The sequence below is a fragment of the Magallana gigas genome, chromosome 2 (assembly GCF_963853765.1).
Source record: "Magallana gigas chromosome 2, xbMagGiga1.1, whole genome shotgun sequence".
Taxonomy (NCBI): Eukaryota; Metazoa; Mollusca; class Bivalvia; order Ostreida; family Ostreidae; genus Magallana; species Magallana gigas.
In genome coordinates this window covers 42,816,194-42,828,798 of record NC_088854.1, presented here as the reverse complement: position 1 = coordinate 42,828,798, position 12,605 = coordinate 42,816,194, and the positions used below count along the sequence as shown (strand labels likewise).

The 12,605-nt window shown below is 33.5% G+C and overlaps 1 protein-coding gene and 1 non-coding gene across 6 annotated transcripts in view; one reads left to right on the top strand and one right to left on the bottom strand.

Annotated features, from left to right (window-relative positions):
* Nucleotides 1–12,605, bottom strand: part of LOC105320711 (prolow-density lipoprotein receptor-related protein 1) — a 72,372-nt gene that overhangs the window by 49,556 nt on the left and 10,211 nt on the right. For 4 of the 5 annotated variants that reach the window (XM_066076736.1, XM_066076738.1, XM_066076740.1 and 1 more), the window contains exons 2-15: nucleotides 10,443–10,571; nucleotides 10,001–10,039; nucleotides 8,341–8,484; nucleotides 7,781–7,915; nucleotides 7,115–7,246; nucleotides 6,653–6,819; nucleotides 6,278–6,377; nucleotides 5,942–6,104; nucleotides 4,872–5,103; nucleotides 4,444–4,630; nucleotides 1,569–1,712; nucleotides 1,333–1,401; nucleotides 1,070–1,192; nucleotides 610–722 (exon numbers count right to left, since the gene is read on the bottom strand). In XM_066076736.1, the coding sequence (XP_065932808.1) occupies nucleotides 610–722; nucleotides 1,070–1,192; nucleotides 1,333–1,401; nucleotides 1,569–1,712; nucleotides 4,444–4,630; nucleotides 4,872–5,103; nucleotides 5,942–6,104; nucleotides 6,278–6,377; nucleotides 6,653–6,819; nucleotides 7,115–7,246; nucleotides 7,781–7,915; nucleotides 8,341–8,484; nucleotides 10,001–10,039; nucleotides 10,443–10,571 (1,877 nt within the window). The remainder of the gene's footprint in view (nucleotides 1–609; nucleotides 723–1,069; nucleotides 1,193–1,332; nucleotides 1,402–1,568; nucleotides 1,713–4,443; nucleotides 4,631–4,871; nucleotides 5,104–5,941; nucleotides 6,105–6,277; nucleotides 6,378–6,652; nucleotides 6,820–7,114; nucleotides 7,247–7,780; nucleotides 7,916–8,340; nucleotides 8,485–10,000; nucleotides 10,040–10,442; nucleotides 10,572–12,605) is intronic. The other variant, XM_066076737.1, reaches the window with a different exon arrangement.
* Trnap-cgg (transfer RNA proline (anticodon CGG)) lies at nucleotides 3,492–3,563 on the top strand. The gene has a single exon. It is a non-coding gene; the product is annotated as a tRNA-Pro (tRNA).

The following is a 12,605-nucleotide window of genomic DNA, read 5'->3' as shown; positions in this document are numbered from 1 at the left end:
GAACTATTAGGCTCGAACGGGAAATTTATTAAATACATTTGTGTTGTCCTTTCTACTTTACCAAACAAAATACACTTTTCTTTAGCTTTTAAAAAACCCTATATTTCTTCAATCATCGATTGGAAGTCTTTTAAACAAGCACACTTTCTACAGAATATCCAGTAGCAACATTTCCTGATAGTATGGAATATAACTAAGAAAATTCCCTTTTATTTCATTAAAGCCTTCAATAAATATCTCCACAGGCCTTACTCCTTTAGAGCATACTTCTTCAGTATATCAAAGAAGAATCTTATTCCTGTATTAACTGAACAGGTTTGGAATAGAAGTTGGCATAACTCTAAGACTCAAAAACTTCAGCGTTCTTCCTATCATTGTGGTTTCAATGATAGTCAGGGATAAAGCGAAAGTCATACATTTAAGGATATTATTGATAAGTAAATTCATTGATAATGAATTAATATTACGATAAATTAATAATGGTCCCATAACAAAACACTATTTTTTCGAGATATGGCACTTCAATAAACATTTAATTCTATGGATCATGTCAACAAATATTGGTACTCAACCAATCCTGAAAACCTAATACTATTGTAGCGTCCTTACCTCATCAGACCCGTCTTCACAGTCCTTCACAGCATTACACTGGAACTCCCGATCTATGCATTCCCCACTCCTCACACACTGAAACTGTGTCACTTCTGAACAGGTCCTCTCTGCTAATGATTTGGAATAACTCAGTTATTTGCTTTGTAAAATTTTGACAACTCATTTTTTTCAATCTTTTATAAAAGAAGTATACTAACTACTTCGATTCTTGACTTAATCAATTCAATGTTTTGAATATACAGCTGATCATGATAGTTATTATATTTATGTACTTTTTATTGAATCTTGAATACTTTTAAGTGAATTCTCATTCCACTTTTTTTTTCATATTTAGGTCTATTGAAACTTAAAAGTCATGTATTGAAATGAAGATGCACGAGAAAAGAAACACTGAACTGAAATGTTAAACACACCCCCTCCCCCCACCATTGGTTATGTAACTGACTTAGTTGCTTGCCTTTGGTATCACAGAAGTTTTCATCAGCCCCGTCACTGCAGTCCGGCTCTGTGTCACACCACCAGCTGGAGATCAGGCACTCACTCAGCGGACATCTCCGGAATCCAACAGCACACACCGAACCTGTTCATTACCACATAAAATTAGTTGCATTATATGCTTAAATCATTCACTTGGTTTTAACAATTAGCATAATTGGAAACTAATGTCCTATATACCAATATTAGTTACATTACAATGAATAAAATGTCTTGCTAACTTACTTATGTCGCATTCTTGATAACTGATGTTTGGACAATTTCCATTTTTACACTCACTGCATTCTGTACGCACTAAAAAAGCAAAGGAAAATCTGTAAATACTTAACAAAGTTTGCTCTCTTTATAAAAACCAATAAATTGTGTGGTGCAAAATTTCGTCTTTTAACGTACACATTTTCAATTTACATATCAGAATTTAAATACAGGGAATATCAATGTGTATGATGGGCGACGCTTACCTTTACAACTTTTCTGGTCCTCCTCTAACTGGTAGCCTGCTTCACACAGACATTTTGGTTTTAGGCCCGTGCTGGTCGGCACAGTCACACACAGATGACTACATCCCAGTGAACTGCACAGTGAGGCATTGACATCAGGATTGACTGTAAAATTCAATTCATTACTGTAAAATTCAACTCATTACAACATGAATACAATGGCAGATACTTGCTCTACTCTTAGGTCCTCTAACCTTCAAATTTAGCAATCTTATAGTCAAAATAAAAGGAATAACTCAATATCCAGAACTAGAAGGATTGCCAGATCACATCTGCTACCACTCTGTTCCTCTCCTCATAAGGAATTGCATGACTCTTCTGGAGAGCCAACATCATGAGTGTAAATTCTCAGGTACATTTGCCAGAGAATAGCGAGTCCTCCACATTCCTGCCGGATGATATGGGGACCAGTTTTGCCTCTACATGATGTACATTTTCTACTGTTCCAGTCTACATGCTAACCTTCTGTTCAGTTTTTCTCACACCAGTACACTCATCTTACTTTGGAACCATTTTAACAAGACCTTGGACTTTAATTCAGTAGGATGTAACCATCTACTTCTTGCCTCAAAACAAGTTAAAAATGACGCTGATTTCAAGCAAAATGAACACGATTGCATAGTCTTAACTCAAAAGCCAGACAAATCATGTTAATATCAAAGATCCATGACTGAATCGCCAGCAATGAAATAGACAGGCCAACATCACAATGCTGTTTAACACAACTACCCAAAGTCCAAGCTCTTGTTAAAATGGTTCTATTCTTATAACCTTTAGTGTACCAGTGTTCAGGTGTGAAGATAACACCAATGTATCAAGCTTACATATGTCCCCTTCATAGTCATAGCTTATGGTATTCTTTTACTGATTGGTTTGTGTGTACTGGTAATTGAAATACACTGCGAACATGAAATATTTGGGGGATGGAAAAGGATTAAAAGGGCAACATAATTTAAAAGAAGTATTTCAACAACTTCCTCATTGTTACATTGATGGCAATTAATGACCATCCCAACCACAATATATCTCCGTATTCATATATAATGGGCTAGACAAAAGAGATTTCTAATTAAGTATATTTATCAGTACTATATTAGAAATTAAGTACACATGTACTACTTTTACAGCTTAGTGCATTGTAATTGATAAACATAAATTTAAGTTTGATGAATTTCATTGCAGTTTATCCAATTTAATTAAGGTGATTTATATCTTTGAATGTGTCTTATATCATTTTCATTGGTACATGTAATAATGTCTACTGTAACATCCTGCAAATAAGCAGGATTCCCTCTACCTCATTACACAGACAAAATATATTCAATATTTTATATTATTTTGTCAGCACCAAATGAGCTAACTTAACAAAATGGGGATTATATGATATCAACCTTTTTTTCCAAATTTTATCTGACTGCTCTATATTTCAATTTTATTATCAATGAGTAATGTATTTCCGAGTGAAATACATCTACATGTTCAATGAATAATAGTTACATGTATGCATTAATTCATTCTGTAAAAAATGAACAGCTGAGACTAGATATATTACACAGGTAAGTATAGACACCTGGCTACTATTCACCGGTTTACCTATGGGGCATATTTCAGAAGCTTTACAATGCATGTTTGGCAGTCAGCCAGCCATAATGAAAGTGAAAGGTTTTGATAGATACTTATACTCTAAAGTAAACATAGTCTATAAATACATAAAAATGCTAATTGCTGATTCAAATACAGATTATCCACTTCAGGAGATAAAATTGATCAATTTTTTCGTCCTTTGACATGATCCCTTTACAAAGACCGCAATCTGGGACATAAAGATCCGTCTTACAGCTGTGGCTGTCAATGTCAACACAAAAATGAACATTATGGTATTGTGGCTCGTTGGTCTAGGGGTATGATTCTCGCTTCGGGTGCGAGAGGTCCCGGGTTCAATTCCCGGACGAGCCCAAATTCATTTTAAGTCAAATATCTCTACGAAAATTGAATAGAAAGTTTGAGTTTATACATCCGCTGTCACAGTGAATGTAGTTAAGTCCTATTACAATGGACTTTATTACTGCAGGCATCAAACAATAAGCTGTATACATGAACTTAAAAAAGTTTATCACTGTGATTTCTAGATGTACATGTTAGAAAGTCTAGTAATGGTTTCAAAATCCTGTTGGAATTTCTTTCCGATAATTTTCCAAAATTTCATCAAATTCTGTAAGAATATTTTTCCTCCCTTCAATTTTCTTCCAATTTATCCCCATTGTTGGAGGACAATCATAAAATAGGGCTTACTCGATAAAAAAAAGTACAGGTTTATCTTTAAACACAACTCTGAAAATTTGTACAAGTGTCATTTGGTAAAAATGACATGGAGCACAAAAATTCTGTTAACTTAATTAGTACATGTATTACATATTAAAAGGATTTTTCTTAGAGAAATCACTTTTGAAATGGCCAGTATATTTATTTATTCATATGAAACAGACTGTCAAATTTTGTGCATGAATGTTGCAAATACAGTGGACAGAAAAGATCACAGTGGAATGACACAATGATTGAGTGACCTTGCACACTTTATAAGTAGATTGTAATGAGAATGATGCCAGAAACCAGTTACATCATAAGCTTCAGTCAGGCATGTTAATTTCTAAAGGAGTTTTCAAACACTGTTGATGAGTGATGACCAAACAACACATTAAAACCATGCTAGGTGTAAATGTTGTACCCTTGTACCCATGTATTTATCACAATATAAGAAGAACTGTCTGGCAAATTGAAATGGACTAAAAAATGATAGGAAGATAACCACATGTAAGTTTCTGAATGATAAACTTACTTGGCTGTCGCAATGGATGGTAGATCTGAAGCTGATAGGGGTCTGGCAAGTTAATATGCTTGTACTCCACAGCACTGACTGATCGATTCCAGCGATGAATCTGGCTCATCTTTACGTCTTCATCATTGCTAGTCACATAAATATAGTTACCCAAAATGGAAATGCCTCTATTGATACTGGTCTTTAACTGCAAATAAAAATTAACGAAGAAATTCATGAACTGTTCAACTTTTATAATCCTACATCTGAAATTCTATTGAATTTCTCTTTTCTAAATCTCTTTTACTGTAAATGCATTCCTAAACAGATCAGAAAATAGCAAGCACTTGTCACTCGTGTATCAGCTTTGATTATAAATACAGTGTTTGATTGCAGTTATTACTATGTGTCTTAGGTTATCACCATCAAATTATGAGGGTATTCCTTACCCTAGTAATGGTATTTCTGTTAACGGCTCCACCATTGATGTTGATTCGCTCAATAGTGTCTTTGATATGGTCCACCCAGTACAGCTGTTGATTGGCAAAGTCTATGGTTATACCATGAGGACTAAACAATTCCTCAATTTTGTCCACTAAAGTACTACTGTTTGAGCCATCCAGGTGAGCCTGACAGATGCTCCAACCCATAGTCTTAGATTTCATTGTGTAGAACATCAGACTGAGTAGAAGAAAAAAACATCAGTTTAATAAGACTTTTACATTACATTGCTACAAGGATACAGCATCTCAAATGATGGAAACCTGAAAATATCATCTTTTTGAAGGTTATTTAATAGATACTTTAATATCTTTTGTACAAAACTCTTGAGATCAATGTAATGAATACTTTAGATTCCTTATTTTATGCAAGTATTTAATTTCACCTACTGTTGATTCTTTATTTTACACGAGTATTTATTTCTGTGATTTAACTGTTTTGCATCAAATGGCCACAATAAAAAATCATGAACATCAAATTTTTATCATAGTTTCATTTAGTTTACATATGTCTGGTAAAGTGAGATTTTAAAATCTGCAACATATGCTTCTTGTGTTTTTTACGTGAATGTTAATCCCTTGCATTAATTAGGAATCTACAGTATTTGTATATTCAGCAGTAAAAACAAATTGAAGGCACAAAACTTTTTTTTTGATTTTATATACCCCGGGTACTGTAAATTCCTAATTAAACGCGAGGAATTAATATCCACGTACAATCGCGAGAAGCAAGCCTTGCGGATGTTAAAACCTCGTCATATTTTCTGAGAGTTGGGGACCATTAGAAATAAGGATAAATGTTCTGCGTTCGCGATTTTATATTCTCGCAATTTGATACAAAACACTGGGAATGCGGAATTAAGTGCTTGCATAATATAAGGAATTTACAGTAGTTCACAACTTTCAAGGAAAAAGCAAGATTTTAAAATCATCCAGGAATGGTTCCTGCAATTTCACATTGATATTAATTCCTCACATTTAATTTGGAATCAACAGTACACAGTGACAGTTGCACTTACCCCAAGTTTGGTTCCAGTACGAGTGTCTGTGGAACAAGGTCCCCAAAGTCGACTATTCTGACACATTTCTGGCCCTCTGAGTTACAGAGGATGATCCTGTTGTTCGACACATCCAGAAAGTACCAGTTCTCATTTATCCAGTCGTAGGCCATACTGCCGATAGCTGTAAAAATGTCAAAAGAGAGTCTGTCATTAATCAGTGGTGTATTACAAAATATAACCTTCTTTTTTTACAGGTTGGTAATTCCTTTTTTTAAATCATACAATTTTTTCAAACACTTTCCATTCTACATTGTTTTCACTGATTTTATCAATACCGTTAAGCTTTGAACTTACTCTCGAGTGATACTTCTGTTGGAATTTCCATAATTTTTCGGGTAGTTTGGTTCATACATTTCATTGTAGACTTGTCTATTGGTGAAGGTCTATACATTATCTAGATGAGAAAATAAAATCAAAAAGTAAAATGAAAATTAAAGAAGTGAACGAAGGATACAATAATATGAACATGTGTTACAGGTCAGTGTTGGCTCTTAAAGAAATAACAGGTATGTAAAATTCTGAATTAATTTTGTCATCGTCTTCTGCTGATATTAAGCTATCTTAAGTATAGCATTGTATTAAATAATAAACTTCTTGACTTAATTTAATTATCACAATTCACAGAGCTGATTCTTTTTCATCTACATTCAATCTTAAAGGATTTCTTACCCAACACACGAGTTGTTTTCTGTGGTCAAAATCCACAGTCCTGATGTAGTTGGCCTCTGGTGAGCTGTGAGTGAGTCTGAGGGTAGAGTTTACGACATCGTCTAACCGAAACTGTAACAAGACCTGGGAGGCCGCCACCCAGAAATATGTCTTCCCTGTCAATGCTCCTAAAAAAAATACAAGCTTGTTTTATCATAGAATGATTAAGATTAAAAAATACATAATATTTATGATCTGGTAAATAGAAATATGTCCTCCCCGTCGATGCTCCTAAAAAACTAAAAAAAATAAAGGTATGTTTTATCATAGAATGATTAAGACGAAAAAAAATAATATTTATGAACGGGTAAATGGTTTCCCTGAGCAATTTTGTCTTCTCCTTTTAAAATCTTAATTGATGCAAGTGTGAGAAAGTGGGGATAAACTATAGAACAAGTGAAGTAAGCATTACAAAATACCCACCATCTAAAGGAAAACATTGGTTGCCATCTGACCCATATCCACTGACGCAGGAACATGTGACTTTATTGGTGGTATCATTGAAGGAACATTTCTGATCACAGATTCCTTCGTGGTAGTCACAAGGGTTATACTCTGAAACACCAAACATACAATGATCATATATATCTCAAACTGGTGAACATTTTACAAACAAAGCTATACCCTACAATGTTTTACATGAATAGCTTTATGTTGCATTGGTAAAAAATAATCATAATTTGTAGATCATGAATTGCTCGTTTTCATAGATTCATGCAGTAAAGGCAGAAATAACAAATTTTGTTTGGGATTGATTTTCATTTCTTCCATCATTAACCATATATCAATGAAATTAAATACCTAAAACATATTTATATGATATTGAATGTTTATCATACTTTTTTCTTAAACAACGAAACAGACGCCAAATTAGATCACAAATGAATGAAATTAACTCCCATGAAACATCTACAACCTTTGTTAACAATGTTGCCTTTTTCTGTTTGTGCTCTACTCCCTGATATGTTACAAAAAATCTCGTGATGATTCTAAGATACATTTTTTATATATTCATACATTTGTTGACTTGAGAAGCTGATCAGCTTCTTTTAAAATGAAATAAATTAATGGCTAAAGTAGTATACTCACTGATACAAGTGTTGTTTTGTTCCGACACCATTGTGAATTTGTCAGAATCGCAGTAGCACTTCGGTCCTTTAATAGTTTTGGTGCAGTTGTCTTCACAGTTTAACGTATCACAGCTTGGCAATGTACGGAAGGTAACTATAACAGAAGTTGAGAAAAGGTGAGTTTCTAACAGTGAAAGCGATAAACCTTCACTTTAACATTAGTAACATTATGATAGTAAGAGTGTTATATAAACATTCAATCATAACTTAATTCTGATGAAACTTATCTTTCCCTTTTTTTAAATAACAGCACGATGAATAACAATTCTTTTTAAAAGTGCAACATGTGGAATGTTAACTTTATATTAATGTCAATAATCAGAATAACAGTCAAGATAAAGGGGCCATCTTAATTTTGTATGCGTAAAGTTAAACAATACATGTATTCATATTTTCAATACACTAATTCTCATTTTTATTTGGATTTTATATAACAATTTAGCAATTTATGAGTAAACATTCATTGTATTTGGCACAAACAACAAATCAACAACTAAAAAAAAAAAGAAAAACGCTTACCATTACAACTACTTTCATCACCTCCCAGATAACAATCTTTCTTTTTATCACAGAACTTTGAAAGTGGAATGCACACTTCTTCCCCAGGACACCGCTCATAGTTTGGATTGCAACTTACATAAGGTGATAGGGTTTCGAAGGGGGCTAAAAAAACAAAAATATTTCAAATCAGTGATATTTCATTCAATCTCTACCTTGTATGCTGGTCATTAATAAATGGAATAAAAAATTAATGAAACACATATTATAATACTTTTTTATCAAACATATAATTGCCATACATTGGATTATACTAAATTTGAGCTATTTTGGTGGTTTAATACCAGCTTACAACAAAAATAAAGTAATCAAAATATAGATTAAAGATGTATTTTGTAAAAATTTTGAAATATCCTTATCTTTTGAAACCACCAAATTCTTAGTACAAAAACTTTTTTGAATATGTCAATTTGATTGCCTGAAATATTATGGTAAATAAACAGCATGTTTTGTAAACTTTGTAGTCAAATGCATATCATGCATTCAAATTGCTCTTTATTCTTTGTTTTCATGAAACAACCAACAATTATGTTAAGGAATGCATCAACAACAAAATCAAAGAAAGAAAGACATGCAGCTGTGGTTTGTCAGTAACATTGACAGAATGGAGATTGAAATTACTGAAACAAGAAGAATGAACGTTGTTAGCCCGTGTGGAACTTTTTCGGTGTGAGCCCCTCACCACAACAAGTTTACTCACTCCATGAGACTGAGCCAGTGATGTGATTATCCAACTCAATTCCTAATATCCCATGTAATATAGAAAGCTTTATGACATATTACAGGAAAACATGAAATCTACCCGGTACATGTAGGGAGAAAAACGGTGTCAAGTTATCTTCAATGGATATCACAATCATTTGATATGACAGGTGTTGCCTAATTAACCTTGTGGCCCAAAGGTAACCTCTCCCACCCAAGATACTATGAAAACTCATCACTTTCTTATTCTGGCTTACAGTTCTTGGCATATTTGATAAGTTCAATTTTATCAGTAAAATTAAACTTTTTTTTTGTATGCATCAGAACAAGCAGGGAAGAGAGGCTTTCTTTATACTGCTGCTCCTAGCAAATAATCTAGCAAAATTTGCTATGAAATGTTTTAATAGTTAATTTAAAAGTTTTAAAAAATCTTTCTCTGAATCATGATGAGCTTGAACCAGCAACCTTTGGGTTACTGGCTTAATGCCTATGACCACTGAGCCACAAGCTCCAGATTTTAAGATCTTCATCATTTAGTAGCTAAATTTCTCCTGCTTCTATGTCAAGCAATATAGCAGGTATGTGCTGCTTATTCCCTTGGTAAATGCCCATTCATTTTTCCCCACACAGAATTATCTAATGATAACATAAGAATGCATGTAACTGAAAGCTATCCAATATAGATCTTATACATAAGCCATGCATCATTTTTATTTTAAATATCAATGACATTTCTTATCAGATGGATGATAAAAGAATTTTGTAAAAAATATTTTAAGTGAAAAATCTCAGTCTTGATCTAATGCCACCATGCAAATAAAGGAAGAAACGAAAGAAGATGGAAGGCCAGACTTGGTACAAAGCTGGGACAATAATGATTCCACATTTACACACCGTGAAATAGATATACTTTACGTACTATTATCAGTTGACCTCCTTCTTCTTGAAGTTGTGACACCTGAAATAAAGACAGATCTGAAATATCCTCGTCACTCAAATCTTCATTGTCATCATGATTCAGACTGTATTATTTACAAGCAAGTTATTCAAGTCTCTGGAGATAACATTTATCTAATGCTCTCATAGATGTTCATTGTTAATTCTTTCATTCTATATTTCATTACACATATTAATTAAAATTGTCAGATCTTGATATCTAGATTTTTCTTGGATGTTTTCCTTTCATTAATTTTATTCTTTCACCACACATCAAACAGACATCTTTCTCTCAATCTTGCTCTCTTTTTTCCTGTTATTTCAGCTTTAAAGGCTTGCCAAAAAATCTGAAAAAAAACTCTCTCTCTCTCTCTCTCTCTCTCTCTCTCTCTCTCTCTCTCTCTCTCTCTCCACACTAGACTCACACTCTGAGTCGGACTCGTCTGAGCCATCATCACAGTCTTGATGGCCATCACATTTCCAGCAGCTGTGGATTTCCTCGATTCCATCGTGACAGGTCCAGAAACCCGCACTGGCTGGACAGTCTACATCACCTACAAATATATACACAGTCTACATCACCTACAAATATACACAGTCTACATCACCTACAAATATACACAGTCTACATCACCTACAAATATACACAGTCTACATCACCTACAAATATACACAGTCTACATCACCTACAAATATACACAGTCTACATCACCTACAAATATACACAGTCTACATCACCTACAAATATACACAGTCTACATCACCTACAAATATACACAGTCTACATCACCTACAAATATACACAGTCTACATCACCTACAAATATACACAGTCTTTGTATGAAGCATCACTTTCACATACATATAAGATAATCAAAATATTATCACCTTATGTAACTATGTCATTACATAATTTAAAGTTGTTGCCGATGCTTTCATCACAATTTATGCATCAGGTAATAATATATTTGTAATTAGTTTATAAATTATTATTTATTAGACCTAATAAACAACTAATACATGTACATGTATGTACATTGTACATCAGAAAAGAGACAATATACAATATCCTTAACCATTTAGAAATTACTTAACCTTGAACACAATATATTTGACTTTATAAATGACCCCATAGAATATCTTTTGTGTACCTCATTGACTTTATAGGAATGCTATGACAAGCTACTATTATCAAAACTGATAATAAAAAAGAAACAAAAATTCAAGATGCGGAATCTATAAAAAAATAAAAATAAATTGTGCCCATTTTAAAGATGTTTTAATAGTTATTCATGTACATCTCCTAAGAGAAAACACTACCTGGAACTTTTAGTTTTTTGAACAATGAAAGAATATATAAATCAATTAAATGAAATTTTATTAACTCGGTGGCTTCAACCTATGGAACAAGGTGAAATAAAAATATGTAAATAAGTATGTCACGTTGGCTGCACACGCCTAACACTGACCCATTGCATCCCATAAACGTTTGATATGTACAATTTGTGCTCGAGAAAGTCATGTCACTTTTAATCTGCCTGCAGAAGGTGATCACAGCCCAGCCCAGCATAGCTCTGATAGTGTGTCTCCTGTTACATTGCCACCATGTTCAATAAAGGAAAGCAAGATGTATGAACAAAGTCTTCAACATTGAAGTTTTGAAGACTTCTCCGAAAATTAAAGTACAAGACCTTGACAGCCACATTCTAATTTACGAAACACGAGACCAACAGCTGAAAAAGAATGACTTGCATTCCAGGGCATCAAAATCTCTCCGAAAATAAACTTTCATTTTCCAGAATGTGATGGTCTATGTCTTGGGTAGATAAAGGACAAAAAAGGCACAGCTAATGAATTCCTAGACATTTTCATTGTTTAGTCATCAGTGTAAAGGAAAATACAGGGGCATATTTTCGAGATTGCTTTGCTTCATTCAGGACCATTCCAGTAATGAGATATGTCAAGAGAAATTGATAGAGTCTCTGCATATACTCTCTCTTTCTTTACCCCGAAGTCAAGATTTTCTTTTTCCTTGGGACAGCTAATCTGTTCAAAGGCCGCAATGACTTGGAGTAATTGAATTTCAAGTTTACCATTATAAGAGAAGAAATTTCAGGAATTTACCATAACCAACTTGCTCAAAAATTAAATGGGTGAATGATATAATAGAGAGAAACAATGTCACAGAAGGTTCATGAGAGAGAGAGAGAGAGAGAGAGAGAGAGAGAGAGAGAGAGAGAGCAATACTAATGATTCAATAGAAATGATTAATGACATCTATTTATTTGTCTCTATGAATCTAATTAAGGGAGAGTCACATCTCAATGAATAGCTGCTAATGTCATTACATGGAGATGAAGGGTTACAGTACTCTGTACCTGTAATTATATAACACCTCAGGGACAATGCATGTCAATTTTCCATGCACAGGTAATAGCTCAAACAGAATATCTACATGTCTATCTCAAAACAAACAGAACAATGAACTTTGATAAAAAGATAATGCTAGGAACAGTGAAATTTAAAAAAGAGTCCATCACTTTCACTTTCTATAGCAAATTTGAAATACATGTACATGAATAATTCATT